The sequence below is a fragment of the Emericellopsis atlantica genome (assembly GCF_019669845.1).
Source record: "Emericellopsis atlantica unplaced genomic scaffold F5Z01scaffold_12, whole genome shotgun sequence".
NCBI lineage: Eukaryota > Fungi > Ascomycota > Sordariomycetes > Hypocreales > Bionectriaceae > Emericellopsis > Emericellopsis atlantica.
In genome coordinates this window covers 576842-597898 of record NW_025764714.1, presented here as the reverse complement: position 1 = coordinate 597898, position 21057 = coordinate 576842, and the positions used below count along the sequence as shown (strand labels likewise).

Below are 21057 nucleotides of genomic sequence, written 5' to 3'. Positions count from 1 at the left end.
GGCCTTGGTGGCAGTGGCGGGCTAAACTGGGCGTCAGATGACGGAGAAGGTCGAGGTGGCAGAGGCGGCCGTATTTCAGCACGAGGTGATAAGAGCCCATCGCCATGCAAAGGTAGTCGCCCTGGAGGCGGCGGATAGTGAAAGGAGGCTGCTGGTGATTGAGCGGGGGCTACATTGTTGTGCGCGGTCTGGGGAGGCCGTGGGCTTCGAGGAGGTAACGGAGGTGGTCCTGTGCCGCGATGAGACATTTTCCGCGCTCGTCCTTCCAGTTTCAAGCCCTCGAGTACAAGATGCTGAGTCGATGAGACAAGCTCAAGTCGGTATGTATTGGGAGGCGTGGTGGGCAAATGCGGTCAGAGTCCGGTGCCCGAAGGATGATCGGATTCGTGCAGGCTCCATGGTGAGGCTGAATCTGTAGACGGGGCAAAGGATCCTCGAGGGATCAGCGCTCCCAATGGGGACAGCAACAGGAAAATTGCTGGACTTTGAGCTGAAGGAGTTGGAACTTGGAGATGGCCTGCCTCGAAGAGCATGAAAGACTGAGGTTGAATTGTCAGAAGAAACTGGAACGTGAAGAAACGACTCTAGGTAGTTCAGATTCAGATGAGAGAAAGAGCAATCAGTAACTTTTAGTGCTGTAGCCTGTACCCCACGCAGCAACCATGCACTGTCATTTGGATGCAACACGTTAATATCCCTCCCTACCTTACAATATCGTTGTCAAATGATGGTCTTCACTTAGAGCAGTATTCAATTCAGATGTTTCGTTGTTCCCATTATTACTAGTAGTATTACCAACACTGCTCAAAATCAAATCGAATGGTTTGTTTGCGCTCCCTTGAACCCCTCCCCGACGTTCCAGCCTCCATACGTACACAGACAATGGCTCCCCCAAGCGAATACCGTGAGTCGTCCGCGACCAGTTCACAGCGATAGCCCCGTAGCAGTGATTCCCAGGATTGGGATGAACGACCAGTGCATCATTTCGTTGTAACCGATGAGTCTGCGGCTCACGAATCCATCCACAAAGGGAATCGCAATGACGATCCCCATGGCTTTGGCCATCAAGCTCTCGTCCTTCTGGGCCCATATTAGGAAGAGAAGGAGGCTGACAGATATGTTGCGTATGCCCCAAATGCTCATGAGTGCCGAGTTGAGCTTCTTGGCCGTGGGCTCTGTGTGAACAGGGAACCCCAAACTCCTGAGATGGCCGTCTGGGCGAAACGTCGCGCTGAGACCAAACCCCATGAGAACTGTGCTCAAAGCGGCGGTCGCGTTGAAAATGTAAGGGTGGTTCATGGTGTCGGTGGTTGTTGTGAGTGGTAGCGTCAGTTGAAGTGGTGTATGTAAACGGAGTTGAGAGTGAGAAGCCGATGATGACAGCGAAATGTTAGACGGAGCACGCCACGAGCTTTATATACTTATCTGAATTGAATGTAATAAGATCTGATATATAATGGGCGGTAAGATGGATAATCGGTGCCGAAAGGATGGTATTAGCGATGACAAATGAATGCCTTTGGGCTGAACGTTCGCATTCACCCATGTCGCGAACAGTACGGTATAGCCTCTAATTATGTCCGGTACCTCCGCATCGTGCATAGTGCTTACTTATGCTGTAATTAACACCGCGATACAAGCAAGCAGGCCCGGGGTATCGCAGTCTCATAGCTCATGATTGTGATCGCTGGATCCCAATGACACTTTCCTTGTTAAGTCCAGGAAAGCGAATTTGTCAAGATTCCACGGCTTTCACGCATCTTCCATCTCCTCATCGTCGCGTGGCCACTCGACCTCAAACACTGGCTCGTCGTCCTCATTCTCAAGGAAAGCGAAAGCGACTATGCTATTCGTCTTCAACCCGGCCTTCATAGCTGTCGTCGTGCCTTCATCTCCAATCTTCAGCTGCTTCCATCCGCTGTCGGGATTGGAGGGCGAGCTCAGTACGCCATAGGCCATCTTGGGCTTCGAGGCTTCGTCCGGCACCATGGTGGTCTTTGGGGGGTCTAGTGATGAAGTGAGGCCTCCCGGATACCGCTCACGGAGCATTTCTCGAAGTTCTTGGCTCACAGCGGCCATGGATGTTGACGGATCGACGAAGAGGTAGAGTGTGTGGATGCCATGCTTGAAGCGGACGGAAAATGTGGTCTCATCAATCGTATCCTGAGATTGTTAGCCATGAGATACACCTGCCAGCAGCTCATACTGACTGCCATGATTCCCAAGTTGATGTATTCAAGGGTCGAGGTGAGGATCGCTGATGTGAAAGAAGACCTCGCGTCGTCACGTGTTGCCGCGTGAGTCGTCGTACTGTGCGATGTGTACAGTCACTGTCTCTCACGCACAGTACGAATTAAGCCTGCACGTTCCGACATCTTTCGACCACCGTCACCGCCAGCATTGAACCTCGACACTGATTCCTTCGGAGCTTTTGCGCCGACTCCTTTGCCTCCCGGATACCCTGCGGACCATACGCCACGATGGCTGTCCTACCTGACCCGAAAACGATGCTGTCTCAAGAGGCGATCGCAACCTTCCAGCAAGACCCCCATCCGCGATTATCCCTCCAAGCGCCTCTCCGCATAGCCTTGGGGTCTACGACTGCCGGTTTCTTCGGTCTCGCCCTGGGAGCGACACAGGGTGGCAAGACGGCGCACCTCCGGTTCCGTGCTGAACACGCGCACAAGATGCCCGATTCGACGACAGGCTGGTATCTCTACCACAAGTCCAAGAACTATCATGCGGCCATTGGAGGCGGCATGGAGGGATTGAAGATGGGAACCAAATTGGCCCTCTGGAGCGGCATGGCCCTATCGCTGGAAACCACCGTCGACCGCTGTCGTGGAGCGAGCGACATGTTTTCAACAATTATTGCATCATTATCTGTCGCTGGCGCTTTCTCTCTCTGGCGTAAGTTGGAGCATCATTGACTTCTACCCGCAGATCATGAGCTAATAATGCCTGCCTGCAGACCGGTTCCCCATTACAACGGCTGCTCGGAACGCTAAATCTGGACTTCTATTTGGCATCGCCTACGGCGGCGCGCAAGATTTCCTCAATCTCATTCAAGGCAGACCAGTCGGGTACATTGAGTTCATCCGAGGCCGAGGACGGAGTCGAAAAGAGTACGCTGCCGAGCAGCGTGAAGCCACCGCAGCGCCTTGAAAGTTGCCTTTCTTGTGTTCCCCCTTTGATACCCAGACCAACACAGGCCAGTCCGTTTTACCATGTATTTTCATGTAGTCTGATGCATGAATTGTTCAGTGCCCAATCGTCCGATGAACCGGGACCCTGCTACTGCGAAACGATGCCAGTCTGACGCGCCAACGGCCCTGAAGCGACGATCTTCACGCAGCAGCATCAGTGCCTCTTGTCTCAGTCAGTGTCTCTTCGAAGCACTTTGGACATGTGTGTCGTCTGCCAAATCGGATCTTTGTCGACGCATTCAAGTTGGAAACCTTGGCGTTCCCAGAAACGGACTGAGCCTGGCAGAAACGGATGCGTGTGCAAATACAACCGTCTAATGCCAGCTTGCCGAGCCTCGCGCTGAAGTGCTGCGAAGATCTTTGTGGCCAGTCCTGCTCGCCTCCACTTGGGATCGACGTATAGCTTGACCACCTCGACGACTCGCTCGCTACCGAAATCCAGCTGGGGAAATCGATTGTCGTACGCGACATAGCCAACGGTAGCTATGATCTGTCCATTGCTCTTAGCAATAAGAAAGCCTCCCTCACGATCTTCGAGGTAGTCCTCCTGGAATTTGGCCAGCTCGGCTTGGACTTTGGGGATGTGTAAGCTTGCCGGGACCCGCGAAAACATGGTGTTTCGGGCCGCGAGCACGAAATCCACGATGGCAGGGATTTCCTGTGGCATTGCAGAGCGAATGACTGGTTTGGTCTCCATGGCGCCCTCCGTTTTCGAATGTTCGCAGGCGCCCTGCTCAGTGCTTCCGCTTGAGCGAAAAGCTATTGTTTCTGTTGATGAACGGCGTTGTAAGTTAGGATTCTACACGTGATCATTTTTATCTGCCCCACGTCCCCGCGCCACGCGTTGAATTGAGCAATTAATTAGCAATGCAACTAGTACATCTCAGTAGATAATCTCCACGTTCCGTCCCTTCTAATTATGCCCAGCTTGTCTTGGCCTTCTAGGTGTTTGTTCAGGAGTCATGGCACAGGCGGTTGAGGTTCGGTCTTTGACAAGTGACGGGCCAAGTCGCAGTGGCCTGCGGCAAATCCAAAGGACATTGACAAAATGGCTTTGGGGTGACGCTATAGGGGAAGAGAGGAAGCTGATACGGAAGCTTGGTTCGTTGGCGCGAGCACTATGCATATATCCTTTGAAGATGTTTCTTACTTGTTGCAGATTTCTTCATTCTTGTACGTTCTTGAAGGCCAGTCCTAGTACACGCCACTTACACCATGACAGACGTACTCCTGCCTTAGCTACTTCTTCAACAAGCTTGGTATGTTTGCAATGTAGGGTGTTTAACAGGTTCTGACGACGTGACAGATAGAGCTGCCTTTGCAAATGCATATGTATGTTGACGGGACATGCTCAGTCGGTGGTGCTAATTCTGCACCAGGTAGCAGGGTTAAAAGAAGCACTACAACTAGAAGGAAATCAGTACAACATCCTCTTGTCGATGGTCACAGCAGGGTAGGACTTCAACTGCTGTTCCAGGGGTTCTGTGCTAACAGAACAAAGCATGCTCGTGGGCCAGGTGCCCAATAGCCTTGTCATCCAGAAGGTGGCCCCTCGGATCTGGCTCCCTTCCATGGTGCTTCTATGGGCAGCGCTCACAGCATTGAGTGCTGCCTGCAAGACCTTCGCCCAGCTATGCGTCGTGAGGTTGTTCCAGGGCGTGGCAGAGTCCAGCACATATGCTGGGTGTATATGTGTCATGGAGTCCTGGTACAAATCGGATGAAATATCCATGCGGACAGCCATCTTGACCATCACGGGCCAGGTTGGCAACATGTGCGCTGGGGCCATGATGGCCGCCATCTACGCGTCTCTCGATGGAAGATTAGGCCTCGATGGCTGGCAGTGGGTTTTCATCATCGACGGGATCATCACGTGTCCGATTGCTTTCTTTGGCTTTGCCTTCTTTCCAGATTTGCCGGAGACGACAAAGGCACCTTACTTGAATAAGCTGGAGAAAGACCTGGCTCTCAGTCGGCTCCCTGCCAAGATGGAGGATGGTCACAACATTGCTCCTTGGAGCCTCGCGAAGCGGGTGTTGGGACAACCAACATTGTGGGTTCCCCATGTGACTGGGGGTCAATGACTAGTAGCTAACAAACCATCTTAGCTATATCTGTTGCGGTTTCTCGGTCCTGGGTTCGGCTTTGCAAGCGTATCAAGTTCAGGGCTTAATGCTGCTCTACCTGAAGGCTCGTCAACACATTGATGGGTGGTCCCAAGCAGAGATCAACACCCTGCCTCTCGGGACCCAGGCCCTCGGCATTGTCGTCGAGCTCCTCTGTGCGACAGTGATTGACAGGTCAAGTCGGCGGCTCGCCACAGGCTTGGGCCTCTGTCTTATTCAACTCGTCTGCAGTATCATTCTTTTTGTCCCCAGTATGACAGTCGCCGGCAACCTAGCAGCCTTGTACCTTGCGGCTACGTCGAATGGCATCAACCCCTTACTCTACGGGTGGTCTTCAATCATCGCCTCCAGAGGGGGTGATGATGCAGCGCGAAGCACCATTTTGGCGGGCATGGTGGCCTTCGACATGCTCTTGTACACGTTCTGGGGCATCGTACTCTATCCCGCTGATGACGCACCGTATTGGCGAAACGGGTACATCGCCATGGTATGCGTTGTAGCAGCGCTATCGGGATGGCTGTTCCTAGTCCGATGGGTAAGCTTGCATTGTGAGAGCTGTGAATCAAACGAGACTGACACGACATAGCTGGACAAATTCACACTGAAGAAGTTGGTCGAGAGGCCTCACGGGCAGGAGCTTGAGGTGTTGGGGGTTGAAGGCGCTGGTGAGAGACCTCAACGAATCGAATAGACACATTCACAAACATTGCGGCAGCTGATTGCCCTTGGGATTCAGTTGGAATAGACAACTTACTCTCATCCACCCTGCGCCTGGAACAAAGTTGTTCGCAACGCGATACCACATTTGCCATCAGAAGGCGCGTTCTCGCCTCCGCACGTTTGACTTGAAGATAATGGCTATGCTGGGACTGTTGTTGGAAACCGTAATCTGTCTTTACCGTGTCTTTTGAGATAATCGCATGGCTCGATTGAAAAGCAACGCTACCTGTATCTCGAGTCTGCACTCGTCTCAGACCCAAACCCCATGTCTATATCTTCCGCATCAATAGTACCTTTCGCGTGAGCGCCTCACTTTTAGCCGTCCTGCCCTGACATCCAAAATAGTAGAAATTTAAGCCGCGCCACCGCGCCCGCCCACACTCCATTGCGCCTGGGCCTCCGCGACGTTGGCCGCGATGGGTGGTAGCTCCCGGCCTCGGCCTGTCGGCGGCACCAGGAACTTGATCTCGACGAGGTAGCGCAGGTACCGCCCGATATCCTCGCGGGTAATGCCTTCACCTGCGCTGTCATCTACGCCTGTCCAACGGTCTGCGTCAGCCTTGAGCACAGCCACGGCATTTCTGTCGTCCAACTCTGGGGCGCGCGTCGTCGATGGCAGATTCGATGTGGCCATGTGGAACAACGGCATCAGGGCACTCTGTTCCTGGTCCTTCTCGACGGATCCAGCCGACACAAACTCCTCAAGCTGTGTCTTCCACTCCTCATAGTCGACCTCTGGGACGTTGTAACCGTAGTAGCTCAGCGCAGAGAGGAACTCGTTCATCCGCAGCCGAGGGTGGGCCGTGACGTGCACGACGTTGACACCAGGAAGAGGATTCAGGGCGGCCGCGATGACAACGCGGGCCACGTGGTCCACAGGGACAGCGTTCACCGAGTTGACAATGCGGGGCCGCGAACCCAGCTGGACACAGCCCTTGCAGAACCTGATGAGGAAGTCATCCGTATTCGACACACCGCCATGGCGGCTGCCGAGGATGTAGCCAGGACGGACGACGGCGCCACGTAGGCCTCGCCTGCCGGCTTCTCGCACCAGCTGCTCAGACACCCATTTGGTCTGGCCGTAGCCGGTGCCGAGACCAATGCGGCTGCCCTGTAGATCGTCGGCCTCGAGTACCGCCCCGCGTCCCGTGGCAGTCTGCTCCTGTGACAGCTGAACGTAGTAGTCTGTATCCAGTGTTGAAGTCGACGATACGAAGGAGAACAGCTTCGGCTTTCCTTCATTGCATAGCTTCATGGCATCGATGGTTGAGAGGACGTTGCTGCGCATCATCTGCTCGTAGCGCGCGATCCAGTGGACGTAGGCCGCATTGTGGACAAAGACGTCCGCTGTGTCGGCAACGTGCTTCCAACTGGCGTCGTCGAGACCAAGACGGGGCTTGGACAGGTCACCCAGAACGCAGGAGATTCTGTCGGCCCAGGGATCTTGCCACAGCCCGTAGCCTTTGAGAGATCTCGTGAGACGGTCCTTGGCGAAAGCGAGATCCTTGGCTCCACGAATGTGCGCAATGAGCTTCGTGTTCTGCCTGTCCAGGATATCCTTGGCCAGGTATGCACCTAGGAAGCCCGTGGCACCTGTGAGGAAGAACGTCGCTCCGTGTGATGGGCTCAAAGCATCCGGGTCCGCGCTCTCGTACTTGGCGTCGAGAGTGTTGACCAGCTCATCGAAGGAATCAGAGTACACTGTTTCGGCTGACTTGTCGACCGTGACGGCCTGGCCGCTGCGCAGACGGTCTACTTGTGTGCTCAAAGCTCCCAGAGTAGGGTTTGCGTAAAGAACACCGATGGTGATGTCGGCGTCCAAGCTTTTGCGGATCGTGAGAAGGAGCTGCTGGGCCAGGAGACTGTGCCCTCCGCAGTCGAAGAAACTCGAATCGGGCCTAGATACGGTGAGCTTTGACCTGAAGAGGAATTCATTTCATAGAGCCGGCACTTACTTGATGGTCTTGGCATTGAGGCCAGGAATGAGAGTTGACCACTGGGTGGCAATGGTCTTTTCAGTCTCAGACAACTTTTCCCAGCTCTTCAGGTCTTCCTCCGAGGCATCCTCCATCATGAGTGCTGCATCAGGGAAGGGCAGGTTGGGGGAGTCGACCTTGCCGTTCGGGTTCAGGGGGAGCTTCTGCAGGACGATGTAGATGGACGGCACCGAGTGCACAGGCAGACGCGTCTTGAGATGATCTCGCACTTCAGCCTGCATGCGGCGGAATCTCTTCAGGTAGACGACGCTGGGGCCCATCTCCACGCCTTCGTCTTCGACATCCTCGTGACCATGAGCCTCCAGCCAACGCTTCCACTCGCCAATCTCAGGTACGATATAGCTGACAAGCGTCGGCTCCTCGTTTCGATCCCTTCGAACGAGAGTCTTGCAGTCTCGAATCAGAGGGCTGCCGCTCAAGTTGGCGTCAATCTCGTTGAGCTCGATGCGGAATCCGCGAATCTTGACCTGAGAGTCAATGCGGCCAGAAACACGGACAGCGCCCGACGGGAGGTACTGCCCAAGATCACCGGTGCGATACAGCCTGTCGCGGGGCCCTTTGTAGTAGCGGCGCCACGGCTCGCCCTTGTCGTTGGCCTTGTCGGCTTCAACCCACTTGCTGTTGTCCACGAACCAGTTGTTGATGAACTTCTCCTTGTTCTTCTCGGGGTCGCCGAGGTATCCCTCGGCCAGTCCAGCGGCTCTAATGTAGATCTCGCCAACTTCGCCAATACCGCACATCTTGGTGTGGTCCGCTTGCGACACGACGAGAACCTGCACATCCTTCATGCCCCAGCCAGCAGGGATGGTGTCCCCCAGTTGATCGAGAGCTGTCGGGTCCTGTGCCGCAGATGGGACCTCGAAATACGACACGGCGCGGGAGGTCTCGGTCGTGCCATACATGTTGATGATATTACATGAAGGTCCGAGTTTACGCAGCACCTTGCAGTCGCGGGTGGTGAGGACGTCGCCGACAAAGAAGACCTGACGCAAGGCGGGAAACTTGGTGGTAGCGCCGCCGACGAGAATCTGTCCCATCGCAGGGGTGAGATGGGCCGTGGATGGCGACCATGCGTTCATCCATTCGCTCAGTTTCTCGTGCTGGATGTCCTCCTTGGCAGGAATGAGCAGCTGCGCGCCAAGCCATAGAGGTGTCATGATATCTAGACTCTGCTGTCAATACGGAAACAGAAGTCACGATCATAGACGACGTTACTAACCTCGCTGGATGGGATCATGAGCAATACCGGAGAGACAGGCAAACACACTCTCGGATGAAAGGTTGAAGCGCTCGGCCATCCAGGGGAAGTACCTGGCCAGACTGTAGTGGCGTCCTAAAACACCCTTGGGCCGCCCCTCACTTCCGGAGGTGAATGATAGCGTGGGGTTGGAATCGGGGCCAACGAGGACGTCGGGAGGTGACGATGCCTTGCCCCTTATGCCATCGAAAATGTCGCTGTCGCTGCCATCCTGCTTGCCGCCAGACAGTATGCCATCGTCACTAAGGCGCAGGTCCGGGATCTGGGATTTGATAGATAGCTCTTCGTCGATGTACTTCTGTACAAGAGGTGCAAGGGGGCTGTATCGGAAATGTCAGCAAGCGAATCGAAGCTCGTACCGATTTCCAGCGCTTGTCGGGGAGTGGTGGCCGTCATGGTCCGATAAAGAGGAACCTACCCATTCTCGTCTGTAGTTTTGCCAATGGATATGAGTGCCTTTGGCTGAGATACTTCCAGATAGACTGTATCGTTCGGTCAGTCTTTCTCCTTGGAGCGATTCGTTTCGGGGGAGGCGCGAACTCTGTTGCCTCTGCGGTGGGTAGAGAGGGTCCAGCACTGTCACTGTAGCTCCGGCAGCCTAGAGCCTCGGTCAGCAAGGTCGCACGATTTGAATGGGCAAAGAGAGTCAAACCAATGTCCCCATGAAAGCGCAGACTAGCTCCACCGAGCGGTGGGCAAATATCATGACAACATCTCCATTGGTGATGCCTGAATCATGGAGGTAATTTGCAATGGTGCTGGATGCCTCGTCGATCTGGCGGTAGGTATATGTTCTGGTTGGTGATCTTGCCCACACGTCAGTAGAAGCACAGACAAGCGTGAACTTTTCCAATTGGGCTCATTCGCATACGTGGGTGTCTTGGTCTCGGTCACGCAAGGTCTGTCGGGATAGGCCACAGCGTTCTCGTGGAATATCTCGTGGATGGCGCCGGGATAGCCACTCCAATCGAGGTCGGCCGTGGGATCGGGTATGCCACTCATCGTGTCGGTTTTGCGAGGAGATCAGTGTCAGAAAAGATCCGTAGAGCATATAGAGGGAACGAGATCAATCCAAACAATCCGCGGATGTCTCGCCATGCGTCACAGCAAATTTCCATGGAGCTCCGATCATCGGGAGGGGCAGTCGGAGGGAGGCCACTGGCCAGGCCAGCTGCCGATATCGATACGTGTGTGGAAGCACGTGACTTGGCACGGCAGTCCAGCGGCTCAGCCCGCCCCACTACCAGGGACCGGACATTTTGTGTCCAGTCATTGAGGCGCGGTCAGGATCGGCCAGTCATCAGGCCGCGCACTGCAGTTCTCCATAAGAATCATTGATCGCGAGCTCGATTTGACAGCGACCCCCGCTTTTTGCCCTTTCGAGGAATGTGTAATCTGAAACAGGAGCACTTGGTCCGTTGCCTTGGACTGCGTCACAGCGGAGGGACCCTGGCCTCCGACGATGACATCTGCGTTGTCGATGCGGTGGATCAGACAATGGGATTCATCATGGCAAAGTGATGTAAATGTGGAAACACGGGAGCTTACGCAGACCGAGGATTGACGCTGGCATGCAGGTCCTGGCAGATTCTCTCTGAGGCCAGGGCACCTTGGGTGCAGCTGATATCATCTTGGAGATAAGGTGGGCCAGCGGCCGGAGGTAAGCTCGCGATACTATGATAGCTGGTGACGATCGATGGTGAGAGATGGGTGAGGCATGTCTGATGGGCAAAAGCATTGATAAGCCATGAAAATCACCTGGTTCTGCCTTGCTCTCCGCTAGACTAGAAATAAGGAAGTTGCCATTGTCCTACCTGCCATTGTCCCAAGTCACTTACTTCTCTCTTCCCATTCAGAAACAGAAAGAATTACCTTCTCACCAACAACACCTGGTGACCACTATTGACTTTGGGTCACAAAAGGTCACAAGACCAGCCTGTTTTTTTATACTTCAGACGAGGAGCGTTTTCCCCCTCACCAACATTATAAGAGATTTCTCAACCTGCTTCCCGGACCTCTTCATTTCTCACTTGATCAACCACACACGAAGAACCCGAATCACATTGCCATCCAACTACCACACACACTATCGTCAACAGGCAATGGCAACAGCCACCACGCGGCGAGGACTCGCTGGTCTTCCCACGCAGAGGGCAGCGCTCACTGCTTTCCGCGCGAATGCTGTCCCGCAGTCATGTCGTTCCAGAATGGCAGTACTGAAGCAGGACCAGCGACGTGGTCACAGCACACAGGTCACTGCGCACAACGGCCTCGCCTCTGAGTCGACACCAGTCACCGCTCACAATGGCCTGACCCCCGAGCCCGAGTCGGCCCCAGTGTCGCCCTCCAGCAATGCTCGTCGTGGCATCCACTCGTCGCGGCACCGTGCCGCCGCCAGCATCGCCGACTTCACGGACGAGCCCTTGGAAAAGCCGCGTGCGCCTTTGTCGGTCCTGCCGCTCACCATGATCCTTCGCTCACTCGCTACTGCTTCGGTCTCGTCTTCACCAGCGTTGCTCGCTCCCTCGCTGCGTATTATGAGCGCGATAGCGCACTCGAGCAACCCCATTCTGAACCCTGATCGCAACCCCCTGTTGCGCTTCGCACTCAAGAAGACATTCTACGCCCAGTTCTGCGCTGGAGAGAACGCCGTCGAAGTCAACCGAACGATCGACGGCCTCAAAAGCATTGGCTTCACTGGGGTCATGCTGTGCTATGCGCGAGAAGTCGTCTTGTCTGGACAGCAGGCCAAGGCCCTCCGAGAGGGCAAGATCGGCGATGAGACCCCCGAGCTGATCCAAAACGAAGTCGCACCATGGGCCAAGGGCACGCTCGAGACCATTCGCCTGGCACAGCCTGGCGACTTTGTTTCGATGAAGTTTACCGGTGCCGGTAGCCTCGCCCTGTACCAGCTGTCCAACCGCCTTCCCTGCTCGCCCTACTTGGCTGATTCCATCGACGCAATCTGCAAGCTCGCCTCGGACCGTGGTGTCCGCGTGGCGATCGACGCTGAGCAGGACGCTCTGCAGGACGGCATCGACGACTGGACCCTTCGATTTGCCCGCAAGTACAACCGGGACCCCACCAACCCGACGGTGTTTGGTACCTACCAAGCGTACAAGAAGTGTGCGCCCCAGCTGATGTTGAACCATCTCGCCGATGCGAAGAAGAACGGCTACACCCTAGGCGCGAAGCTGGTACGCGGCGCATACCTCAACTCCGACCCCCGCGAGCGCTTCCATGACACTGTCGAGGATACCCACGCTTGCTTCGATGGCATGGCCGCCAGTCTGTTGACCCGTTCCTGGAACTCGACAGTCCGGGGCGAGGGCGAGTTCCCCGACGTCAGCATGATCATTGCGTCGCACAACGCGGAGTCTGTTAGACGCGCTCGTGCCATTTGCGACGCTGGAAATGCCAAATCCCCCGTCGCATTCGCCCAGTTGCAAGGCATGGCTGATGAGGTCAGCTGCGAGCTCGTGGAGGCTGGCTTGCAACGCCAAAAGAAGCCTGGGCCGATTGAGACTTCTCCTCGTGCTGCCGCTTCCGCACTACCTACATTCAAGTATCTTGTCTGGGGCTCAACTGGCGAATGCATGAAGTACCTCCTCCGCCGCGCACAAGAGAACAAGGAAGCCGTCGGCCGCACACGCACCAGCCGCGATGCCATGTGGGCTGAGCTGATCCGACGTTGCAAGGTTGCGTTCGGCATGACCGCTTAAGATTTACGACCCAATGATTTGATGACCAGATGGCGTTCCGAGAAACGGATTGTTTTTCCCAAGGTTATACCCGAGATATTGACACCTCAGCGGATTATTTGTTTTTGAGCCGGAGTTATACTATGAGCGCCTTAGATTAGACAAAGAGATTACGCAAGCCTTTGTTAATAGATGCTTTAAACTTACAATTCTTATTTTGGTCGTACGTGATTTGCCTCACAAAATGCAATGGCGCAGTTGTGAATGTTGGGCGCCGCGCTCACAACCCACGTAAGGCCATGGCACCAACGACCAGCATCTCCACCTCTTTCTGCTTCGCACTATGATCTTTGATCTTATCCAGCCAATTCAGTCCATTCAGCTTGTAATATTTGAACACCTTGCTCATGTCCGCCGTGGAGGCCAGTTTCTCGTCCGTCGCCGGTACCTGGGTGCCCTCGACGTTCTTCGCGAGGTGTTCTGCGATCTGTTCGGTGGATGGACTGCCGTTTTCCGCAACCTTGACGGCAACAAGGTTCTTGGTGGCCGTTGACACGCCATATCGACGGTAAGCCTCTGCTATCTGTGGAGCATCAGTCATTTGAATCACGCTGTGGGCATGATTTCGCACATTGTTGCTCGCCGCCAGGTTGGCGACAATCTCCGAATGGACATTTGGTGTTTTGAGGACGTCGTTCGATGCTGACGTGACAGCTTTGAAGACTGCCGACAACAGATGGAGCCGGGACACGATCTTTTCTCTGTTAGGTGATTTTCCTGGCGCTCCAACGTAAAGACTTCCATACCACCGAAGCGTCGACAAAGGCATATTCGAAATCTGCGTTGCGCGACAGAAGCTGCTTGTGGAGGAACTCGGCGTTGCCCACGTCCTGGAACAGGGCGAGGTGGATGACGTGGCGGCTTGGTATGTGGTCCAACTGGACAACCTCTATCTCGGAGGACATGGTGAATGAGGTTTCTTGAGGGCTCGGTGGTGTTGAAGATTAAGCATTGGCATCGCGGGGTTACAACGGAGGGGTCAGACCGTGAAGAACCACGGCCGGGATTCCAAGGTGGAGGCGACGCGTTGCGCGCGCGACTGGTCAGACCAAGGCAGCTTTGCGTTCTACCTACCCTACTAGGTTACTGTCGTCTTTTCTATCCGCGCAAAATCTACCGAAACATGTTACTACCTGTCATCAAGGTAGTGATCCTCGTCGCACTCGCAATAGCCTTATGAAAAGGGGCGTACATAGCTGGGACCTCTTGAAAGCTGCATGTAGGAGCACGCTTTAGAACTACCTTCAAACAGTCATGAGGCACCGCTATTACTTTAAATATTGAAGCACATAATGTGCAAAACACTGTCCAGGTTATACACAAAAAAAAAACCAGCTGGCCATGTTAACTTCAATGGCGCACTCTAAAACAGATCCTATCAGGTGGAATGATACCAGGCAATCATCACTCAATCTCGAATTGGCCGTCGATGTGATCTAAAAGGGGTAAGGAGGATGCGAGGCGAGAGTGGTCTGCCGCTTTTGCATCATCAGCCCGCAGTTTAACCGCTGGATGCAGGGACCCACCTCGGAAAACACCAGCGGCCGAAGCTCAGTCGCGCAAGTCGACAGCTCTTGTGCCTATCATCAATCAACCCATCACCAGTACCGCCACGATGGGCAAGAAGAGACGCGGCCATGCCGACATCGAGGAAATCCTCGGCAGACCATGGTGCTACTATTGTAAGCGACCCGGACCCACGCTCCCACGAACGCGACAGCTGACTATCCCAGGTGAGCGAGACTTTGAGGACCTCAAACTCCTCATCTCGCATCAAAAGGCGAAGCATTTCAAATGTGACCGCTGCGGTCGCCGCCTGAACACCGCCGGAGGTACCTCACCTCGTCCGCCTTGAATCAATTGCACAGCTGATACAATGGCAGGTCTCTCCGTGCACCTGAACCAGGTCCACAAGGAAAACCTCGATCACGTCGAAAATGCGCTCCCGAACCGCCAGGGCCTCGAGGTCGAAATCTTCGGCATGGAGGGCATCCCCACCGAAGTGCTCGAGTCGCACCGCAACCGACTCATCCAGAACTTCTACCAGGCACAGGAAGACCGAAGGATCGCGACCGGCAACCCTCTGCCTGGTCAGGCCAAGGAGCCGAGGAAGAAGATCAAGATCGAGACGGCGGAGGAGCTCAAGACGCGTCTGAGGGAGTGGCGCGCCAGGAGGAAGGAGATTCTCGCCAACGGCGGCAGCTTGGAGAGCATGATGAAGAGCGCGCAACAACAAGCAGCGCCGGCGCCCGTGCCCGCGCCGGCGCAGCAGCAACAGCACTACCCTGGCCAGCAGCAGGTGCCGCCTCAGGGTCATTTCTACGGCCAGGCACCCGAAGGAATTCCCGCGCGACCACCTAGCGGCCCGCCTGGCGTGGCTGGTCTTCCTCAGCGACCCGGCGGCGACAACATTGACCAGCTCATCCGCATGGCAGAGGCAGGCGTGAAGCCGGCCGCGGAGCCAGAGAAGGCGAGCAAGAAGGACAAGAAGGGCAGGATGTTCTACGACGATGCGGAGATCAGTCCGGAGGAGAGAATGGCCAAGCTACCCCGGTATGCCTTCACGGCGGCGTGATGTGCTCGGTGGGAACTAGATGGCGCAGGATATAGCAGTCATGTTCACAGGGATGGTGTTGGGGCGCTTGTATAACACGGAACCAAACAATGTGACATTATTCTCACTGAAGGCGGCGCGGCCACCAACATTTGACTACGTATGTGGTACTCGATCGGCAACATCTACAGATCGGGATGCTCAATGCTCAGCAGGGCGTCCAGACCCCTCGATTGCATGATTTCCTCCAAAGTCATCGTCTCAACCTTGACCTTCAAATCCTTTGGCCGGATCACCTTGCCCGTGACGCCGTGCATAAAGTCGTATTCGGCCAAGTAAGCAGGTCCGTCGAGGACCTCATATGGCAGACCAGTGAGCTCATGCATCCTATCCTCCGTCTCGGTGGTGACGGTAGCTTTCTGGCCAGTGACGCGGTTCCAGGTATCAACGACCTCGCGCATGGTCACCTCCACGTCGCACGCCAGGAGCTTGACACCGGGTTCCTCGTCGACGATCAGGTTTCGGACAAACTTGCCAAACGTGATATCAGTGTGGATCACGGGCATCACCATTGTCTCGTCGCCTGGCAGCATGATCGCATAGTCGCCAATGTGCGGGTACTTGTGCGGCAGCAGGAACGGGTTGGTGTGGTAGACGCTGGGATATACAAAGGATACCTTGCCCTGCAGCTCGGGGCACGACGCTTCAATGTAGTCGACGGCTTCCGCCTTGGAATCCCAGTGGCCTGAGTTGGGATATTTGCCCTTGGACGCCTTCTTCATGGGTCCGAGTGCGGAGTAGACGAAGCGCTCCAGTCCAGGGACCTTGGCTGCCTCGTCGGCCACATTCTTGGCATGGGAGAATTCGACCTGGAAGCCAAACGCGGTGGCTCTTTCGCGGGTCTCCCCGGCCTTGTTTGCTTGACTGTAGGGGGCCCAGAAGTCCGTGTTGGAGAAGATGGCGGTGACACCTTCAAAGGCCCGGGCGACGGAGGCAGGGTCGGCGAGCTCAGCCTGAACGACCTCGCAACCCTGGGAGGCCAGGTCGCGCGCTTTGTTGGAAGACGGGTCGCGTGTGAGAGCGCGGACGGTCCAGTCCTCCATGGGCAGGAAGGCCTTGACCACGGAGCCACCCTGGATGCCGGTGGCGCCTACGACAGCGATGATTTTCTTGGGGGCGGACATGTTTCGATGAGGCGACTGGCGGGTCTTCTGATGCTGTGCTGATGGTCATGGCTCTCTGTAACTGCTGGACATGTCGCTACTTTATACCACGCTTCGTCGCGCTCTGCTCACGGCTTTACCTCTGCGCATGGCCACCTTTGACGCCATGTCCAGCAAGAGGCTGATGGAGACGCGCACTGGCTTACTGGGGAGAGCAATGCTTCACTCGATTCGCACGCAGACATCGAGTCAAATCTTGATGTTGCGATTGAATGTGGCGTTGCGGTACGTATTCCGTACAACTACAGCTTACCCTTTGCGTTGGCCTTCATTGGCTGGTCAATGGTAAGCCATGCCTGGCCCATAGTAAGCCAACATGCCGCCGGCATTAACCAGAGCCCAGACTCAGAGATCCGTGCTACAGCCTTGGCGCTATTACGAGCCAGGACTTGGTCCGTATTGTCGTCTGTCAAGTCTTGCGCAGACTGCAGGGTAGAGGAACAATTCAAGACCGCAGAGAAAGCCACGGAAATTATGCAATACAAATCCACGAAATGTTGCCAAATCGAATAATAGGGGATTGCATTGCATTGGTGGGTGGTGTGATCTCGGAAACTAGGTCTCATAAGTCCGGTCAAATCCGCTGCGCGCCGCTCGGGACATGGGCGGTGTCTCCGGATCCTGTCGACCTTCAACACTATTGATTACCGGCCCTGTCACTTGACTTCACACAGTGGCTTACTGGAATTTCCTTATCTACACAAAGCCTGTGTCCGGCTACGCTATGTTGATGTTACCTTTATTCTTCCCGGGAACTGCGAGCTCAGTATCCATGTCGGATGCGTCCAGGCACAATGACCACTATACGCCTACCCAAACGCGGTCATGTTCAGTGGACGGTAATGAGGCTAGACCTCGAAAGAAGAGTCGAATCATTACAGAAGCACGAAAAGAGCAGAATCGCGTTGCGCAGAAGGCGTTCAGTGAGTTCGGATCTCACAGCCGTGCGGGAAGGCGATGGACTGACGAGGATGACCAGGGCAACGCCAGAAGGAGAAGAGACAGCAATTGAAAGCCAGCCAACCAAAACAACCGTCTATCACCAGTGACCAGCCCCGACTTGGCGCAAAAGGTACCCCTGCCGCCAACACAGGCATCCCTGGTCGAGTCAATGCTTCACCAGCGACCTCGTCTAGCGCAGCATCCGTCGCCGCACCGAGCGGTGAGGGCGTTCTTGGACTGGCAACGTTCATGAATGTCGAGCCGTTACCGGCGGTGTCGTTGCGTCACGAAGGATCAAGTGGTTTTCCGGCCCCAGCCCCAGCTTCATGGGCCCAAGACATGGTTGAGTTCGGCGAAGAGCCATTTTTCTCCGCCAGCGACGACCGAACCGGTCAAGAATCACCAGACGACTCAACGCCCAGCTCCTGGGACGAAGCTCAAACCGTGTTCCAGGCAAGCCCTGCTCTCGCAGATCCTTGGTGCAACACATTGGAATTCCTACCGACTACCATCTTTGGCGCGTGTCTTCACAATGCCGCCGCTCTTGGCTGGGACGCAGAGCAACTAGCCACGTGCTCACCCCACGGAATCTCACCATTCTACCGACCTACGACGCCAGAAACAAATCCTCAGACGCTCTTGGCCTCACTCACCATCAACCTTCCTGGTCAAACGCCGCCCCATCTTCGCCCAACCCTGACGCAGGTTCTCATACCCCATCATCCGTCCCTGGACCTGATCCCTCTGCCTCACCTGAGAGACAGGGCGATCATGCTCTCGGCTGCGATGCCCTTGGTGTTCAATCTTTGGGAGCTCAAGCTCGACATCTACGTGAAAGGAGGCCTCGTGATGTTGAAGACGACGAGGGGCAAAGACCACCGCGAGAGGACTTGTCGGCCCTGGGACAAAAGTAGCTGGATCGCGGAGAGATGGTTCCTGCGCAAGTGGACAATGCTTGTAGACGAGGAACTATTGAGCCTGGGCCGGACGGAGGGCAGGGTAACAGACGCTGTGGAGTGAGCAATGCTTGGCCCAAGCTGCGGCCAACCTCGTGGCGCTCGTCACCTGGACAGTCTCCTCCCAACTCCAAGGCATCCCAGGGAGGCGGACAGGCAAAATTTAACCTCGTCAATAAGCGTTCCTAATTCACCCCCGCTTCTGCGATAGCCGACGTTATTTGTCATACGGATCGACATCTTACAAGGCCGAAAGAGGCAGCTATCACTCCGATGCTACCAATGGTGTGCGGGGAATACCAAGCGAGATAAGTCTCGGGAGTCGCTCTGCTTGGCCGAGACCGATGCCCGGCTCGCTTAGATGTGTACATCTACCCGGATCTCGCCTTGATCCTGTTTCTTGGGGTTTCCCTTTTGTCTGCGTATTCTAATTCGGACACACTGCCTCGAGGCCAACTCAGTCACCATGGCAGCCGAGAAGAACGATGTCGAAGCCCAGGGCGACAGGATCGGTGCAGCCCCCGAGCCAACTGCTACCACCGATGCCCATGAGGGCGGCGATTCCAAGCTGGAGGAGCATGAACTTCGTCACAACGGAAATCTGCAGCGTGGGCTCAAGTCTCGCCACGTGCAGTTCCTCGCCCTCTCCGGCGCCATCGGCACAGGACTCTTTGTCGGCTCTGGCCAGGTCCTCTCGCTTGCTGGGCCACTGTCCATGTCTCTCGCCTACCTCATCACCGGCTTCAACCTCTACTGCGTGATCAACTCGCTGGGCGAGATGGCCGCGTGGTTGCCCATCCCCGGCTGCGTCCCCATCTTCGCTACGCGCTATGTCGATGAGGCGCTGGGCTTCACCCTTGGCTGGAACTACTGGTACCAGTTCGCTATTGGCGTGCCGATCGAGGTCAGCGTCTGCTGCGTTATTGTGGACTACTGGCCAAACGACATACCCAAGGGTGCTTTGATCACCATCTTCTTCCTCGCCATGGTCGTCATCAACTGCTTCCCCGTCAAGATCTATGGCGAGGCCGAGTTCGTCTTCGGGGCGATCAAGCTCACCACCATTGTTGGGCTGATCCTGCTCATGCTTATTATCACCTGCGGCGGAGGTCCCAGTGGGCACGCCATCGGGTTCGCCCACTGGATGGACCCGGGGCCGATGAATGCGTACCTCCGTCCAGGTGCGCTGGGCCGCTTCCTGGGGTTCTTTAAAGTCTTCATCCAGGCCACCTTTGCCTACGGTGGCAGCGAGATGGTTGTGGTGGCCGCCGGCGAGACGGAGAACCCTCGACGCAACATCCCCAAGGCAGTGCGTCGAGTCTTCTGGCGTATCCTCATCTTCTACGTCATCGCCCTCTTCCTCGTCGGCCTCTGTGTCTCTTCGGAGGACGACGGTCTGCTCAACGCCATCAGCAGCGACGCGCCTGGCGCCAACCAGAGTCCGTTTGTCATTGCTATCGAGACGGCTGGCATCAAGACGTTGCCGGGTATCCTCAACGGCATCATCCTCTCGTCGGCCTGGTCCGCCGGCAACTCCTTCTTCTACGCATCCACGCGTGTCCTCTACTCGGCCGCCATCGACGGCAAGACACCCGCTATCCTCCGGTACGAGAAGTGGGGTGTGCCCTACGGGTGCGTGGCCATGACCACCGCTCTTGGCTGCCTCAGCTACCTCAACCTGGGCAACCGCTCCTCCGAGGTCTTCTTCTGGATCAGCAACTTATCCGCTGTCTCGACGCTCATGGTCTGGGCCAGCGTGTGCTACACATACCTCTGCTTCTACAAGGGGCTCAAGTATCACGGCATCGACAGGAACACGCTGCCCTACAAGGCGCCCTTCCAGCCATATCTGGCCTACTTTGCCATCTGCTTCTGTCTGACGATTGCGTTCTTCAACGGATTCGATGCGTTCTTCCCAGGGCGGTTCTCAGCCAAAAGCTTCATCCCACCGTACATCAACATCCCCATTGTGCTGACGCTCTTCTTCTCGTACAAGATTATCAAGAAGACCAAGTTTGTCAAGGTGCAGAACATGGATCTCTGGAGTGGCAAGGCGGAAATTGACCGGATGGAGCCTTTGTGGCCTGTCGAGCAGCCTAGGAACTTTTTGGAGAGGATCTGGTTCTGGATTGCCTGAGCTGGCGGTGTAGATGGGGGTACCCGTAGTCTGAATGAATGATAGCTTGGGAAAGCTTTTTGAAGCTGCTGTAGGGTTGAAAACTACTAGTGCTGGATAGTCCAAGTCCAAAAGTACTTACCTACCTCACAGAATATACAATTGAATGCTGTGACTGCGACAAGGTTCAGCGTAACA

The 21057-nt window shown here is 55.5% G+C and overlaps 12 protein-coding genes across 12 annotated transcripts; 6 read left to right on the top strand and 6 right to left on the bottom strand.

Moving 5' to 3' along the window:
- Positions 1-924: 924 nt before the first annotated feature.
- F5Z01DRAFT_636252 (uncharacterized protein) lies at positions 925-1299 on the bottom strand (the record flags this gene model as incomplete). The annotated part of the gene is made up of 1 exon (XM_046262199.1): positions 925-1299. The coding sequence occupies one exon, from the start codon at positions 1297-1299 to the stop codon at positions 925-927; it is 375 nt and encodes a 124-aa protein (XP_046118711.1).
- Positions 1300-1752: 453 nt separating this feature from the next.
- F5Z01DRAFT_673930 (uncharacterized protein) lies at positions 1753-2216 on the bottom strand (the record flags this gene model as incomplete). Its single annotated transcript, XM_046264989.1, has 2 exons — positions 1753-2163; positions 2211-2216. The coding sequence occupies 2 exons, from the start codon at positions 2214-2216 to the stop codon at positions 1753-1755; spliced, it is 417 nt and encodes a 138-aa protein (XP_046118710.1).
- A 157-nt stretch (positions 2217-2373) lies between these two features.
- F5Z01DRAFT_94291 (uncharacterized protein) lies at positions 2374-3476 on the top strand. Its single transcript, XM_046267243.1, has 2 exons — positions 2374-2910; positions 2972-3476. Exons 1-2 carry the CDS (start codon positions 2481-2483, stop codon positions 3163-3165), a joined length of 624 nt encoding a protein of 207 aa, XP_046118709.1. The 5' UTR covers positions 2374-2480; the 3' UTR covers positions 3166-3476.
- Positions 3271-4203, bottom strand: F5Z01DRAFT_94265 (putative GNAT family acetyltransferase). The gene has a single exon (XM_046267242.1). It carries the CDS (start codon positions 3901-3903, stop codon positions 3376-3378), a length of 528 nt encoding a protein of 175 aa, XP_046118708.1. The 5' UTR covers positions 3904-4203; the 3' UTR covers positions 3271-3375.
- F5Z01DRAFT_686688 (major facilitator superfamily domain-containing protein) lies at positions 4169-6301 on the top strand (the record flags this gene model as incomplete). The annotated part of the gene is made up of 8 exons (XM_046265987.1): positions 4169-4307; positions 4366-4379; positions 4429-4465; positions 4513-4538; positions 4586-4659; positions 4708-5259; positions 5315-5867; positions 5919-6301. 8 exons carry the CDS (start codon positions 4169-4171, stop codon positions 6021-6023), a joined length of 1500 nt encoding a protein of 499 aa, XP_046118707.1. The 3' UTR covers positions 6024-6301.
- Positions 6302-6404: 103 nt separating this feature from the next.
- Positions 6405-10471, bottom strand: F5Z01DRAFT_750109 (alpha-aminoadipate reductase; the record flags this gene model as incomplete). Its single annotated transcript, XM_046267009.1, has 7 exons — positions 10179-10471; positions 9960-10113; positions 9848-9905; positions 9726-9789; positions 9269-9627; positions 8008-9211; positions 6405-7971 (listed from the first exon to the last, which is right to left on the bottom strand). Exons 1-7 carry the CDS (start codon positions 10307-10309, stop codon positions 6405-6407), a joined length of 3537 nt encoding a protein of 1178 aa, XP_046118706.1. The 5' UTR covers positions 10310-10471.
- A 1043-nt stretch (positions 10472-11514) lies between these two features.
- F5Z01DRAFT_681309 (proline dehydrogenase-like protein) lies at positions 11515-13029 on the top strand (the record flags this gene model as incomplete). Its single annotated transcript, XM_046265673.1, has 2 exons — positions 11515-11643; positions 11740-13029. 2 exons carry the CDS (start codon positions 11515-11517, stop codon positions 13027-13029), a joined length of 1419 nt encoding a protein of 472 aa, XP_046118705.1.
- A 186-nt stretch (positions 13030-13215) lies between these two features.
- Positions 13216-14082, bottom strand: F5Z01DRAFT_654809 (kinase binding protein CGI-121-domain-containing protein). The gene is made up of 2 exons (XM_046263449.1): positions 13815-14082; positions 13216-13762 (listed from the first exon to the last, which is right to left on the bottom strand). Exons 1-2 carry the CDS (start codon positions 13971-13973, stop codon positions 13289-13291), a joined length of 633 nt encoding a protein of 210 aa, XP_046118704.1. The 5' UTR covers positions 13974-14082; the 3' UTR covers positions 13216-13288.
- Positions 14083-14613: 531 nt separating this feature from the next.
- On the top strand, positions 14614-15755 carry F5Z01DRAFT_654807 (uncharacterized protein). The gene is made up of 3 exons (XM_046263448.1): positions 14614-14750; positions 14802-14900; positions 14952-15755. The coding sequence occupies exons 1-3, from the start codon at positions 14684-14686 to the stop codon at positions 15641-15643; spliced, it is 858 nt and encodes a 285-aa protein (XP_046118703.1). The 5' UTR covers positions 14614-14683; the 3' UTR covers positions 15644-15755.
- On the bottom strand, positions 15619-16967 carry F5Z01DRAFT_94136 (uncharacterized protein). The gene has a single exon (XM_046267240.1). The coding sequence runs from the start codon at positions 16804-16806 to the stop codon at positions 15808-15810; it is 999 nt and encodes a 332-aa protein (XP_046118702.1). The 5' UTR covers positions 16807-16967; the 3' UTR covers positions 15619-15807.
- Positions 16968-17450: 483 nt separating this feature from the next.
- Positions 17451-19008, top strand: F5Z01DRAFT_94132 (uncharacterized protein). The gene is made up of 2 exons (XM_046267238.1): positions 17451-17768; positions 17825-19008. Exons 1-2 carry the CDS (start codon positions 17570-17572, stop codon positions 18805-18807), a joined length of 1182 nt encoding a protein of 393 aa, XP_046118701.1. The 5' UTR covers positions 17451-17569; the 3' UTR covers positions 18808-19008.
- Positions 19009-21052, top strand: F5Z01DRAFT_94133 (amino acid permease). Its single transcript, XM_046267239.1, has one exon. The coding sequence runs from the start codon at positions 19210-19212 to the stop codon at positions 20878-20880; it is 1671 nt and encodes a 556-aa protein (XP_046118700.1). The 5' UTR covers positions 19009-19209; the 3' UTR covers positions 20881-21052.
- The last annotated feature ends 5 nt before the right edge of the window (positions 21053-21057 follow it).

Coding starts and splice junctions, on each gene's coding strand:
- F5Z01DRAFT_94291 (XM_046267243.1), top strand. CDS start 2,481: ATGGCTGTCCTACCTGACCCGAAAACGATGCTGTCTCAAGAGGCGATC. Junction 2,911..2,971: donor TGGCGCTTTCTCTCTCTGGC/GTAAGTTGGAGC, acceptor GCCTGCCTGCAG/ACCGGTTCCCCATTACAACG.
- F5Z01DRAFT_94265 (XM_046267242.1), bottom strand. CDS start 3,903: ATGGAGACCAAACCAGTCATTCGCTCTGCAATGCCACAGGAAATCCCT.
- F5Z01DRAFT_654809 (XM_046263449.1), bottom strand. CDS start 13,973: ATGTCCTCCGAGATAGAGGTTGTCCAGTTGGACCACATACCAAGCCGC. Junction 13,763..13,814: donor CCTTTGTCGACGCTTCGGTG/GTATGGAAGTCT, acceptor AACAGAGAAAAG/ATCGTGTCCCGGCTCCATCT.
- F5Z01DRAFT_654807 (XM_046263448.1), top strand. CDS start 14,684: ATGGGCAAGAAGAGACGCGGCCATGCCGACATCGAGGAAATCCTCGGC. Junction 14,751..14,801: donor CAGACCATGGTGCTACTATT/GTAAGCGACCCG, acceptor TGACTATCCCAG/GTGAGCGAGACTTTGAGGAC. Junction 14,901..14,951: donor CCGCCTGAACACCGCCGGAG/GTACCTCACCTC, acceptor ATACAATGGCAG/GTCTCTCCGTGCACCTGAAC.
- F5Z01DRAFT_94136 (XM_046267240.1), bottom strand. CDS start 16,806: ATGTCCGCCCCCAAGAAAATCATCGCTGTCGTAGGCGCCACCGGCATC.
- F5Z01DRAFT_94132 (XM_046267238.1), top strand. CDS start 17,570: ATGTTGATGTTACCTTTATTCTTCCCGGGAACTGCGAGCTCAGTATCC. Junction 17,769..17,824: donor CGTTGCGCAGAAGGCGTTCA/GTGAGTTCGGAT, acceptor GAGGATGACCAG/GGCAACGCCAGAAGGAGAAG.
- F5Z01DRAFT_94133 (XM_046267239.1), top strand. CDS start 19,210: ATGGCAGCCGAGAAGAACGATGTCGAAGCCCAGGGCGACAGGATCGGT.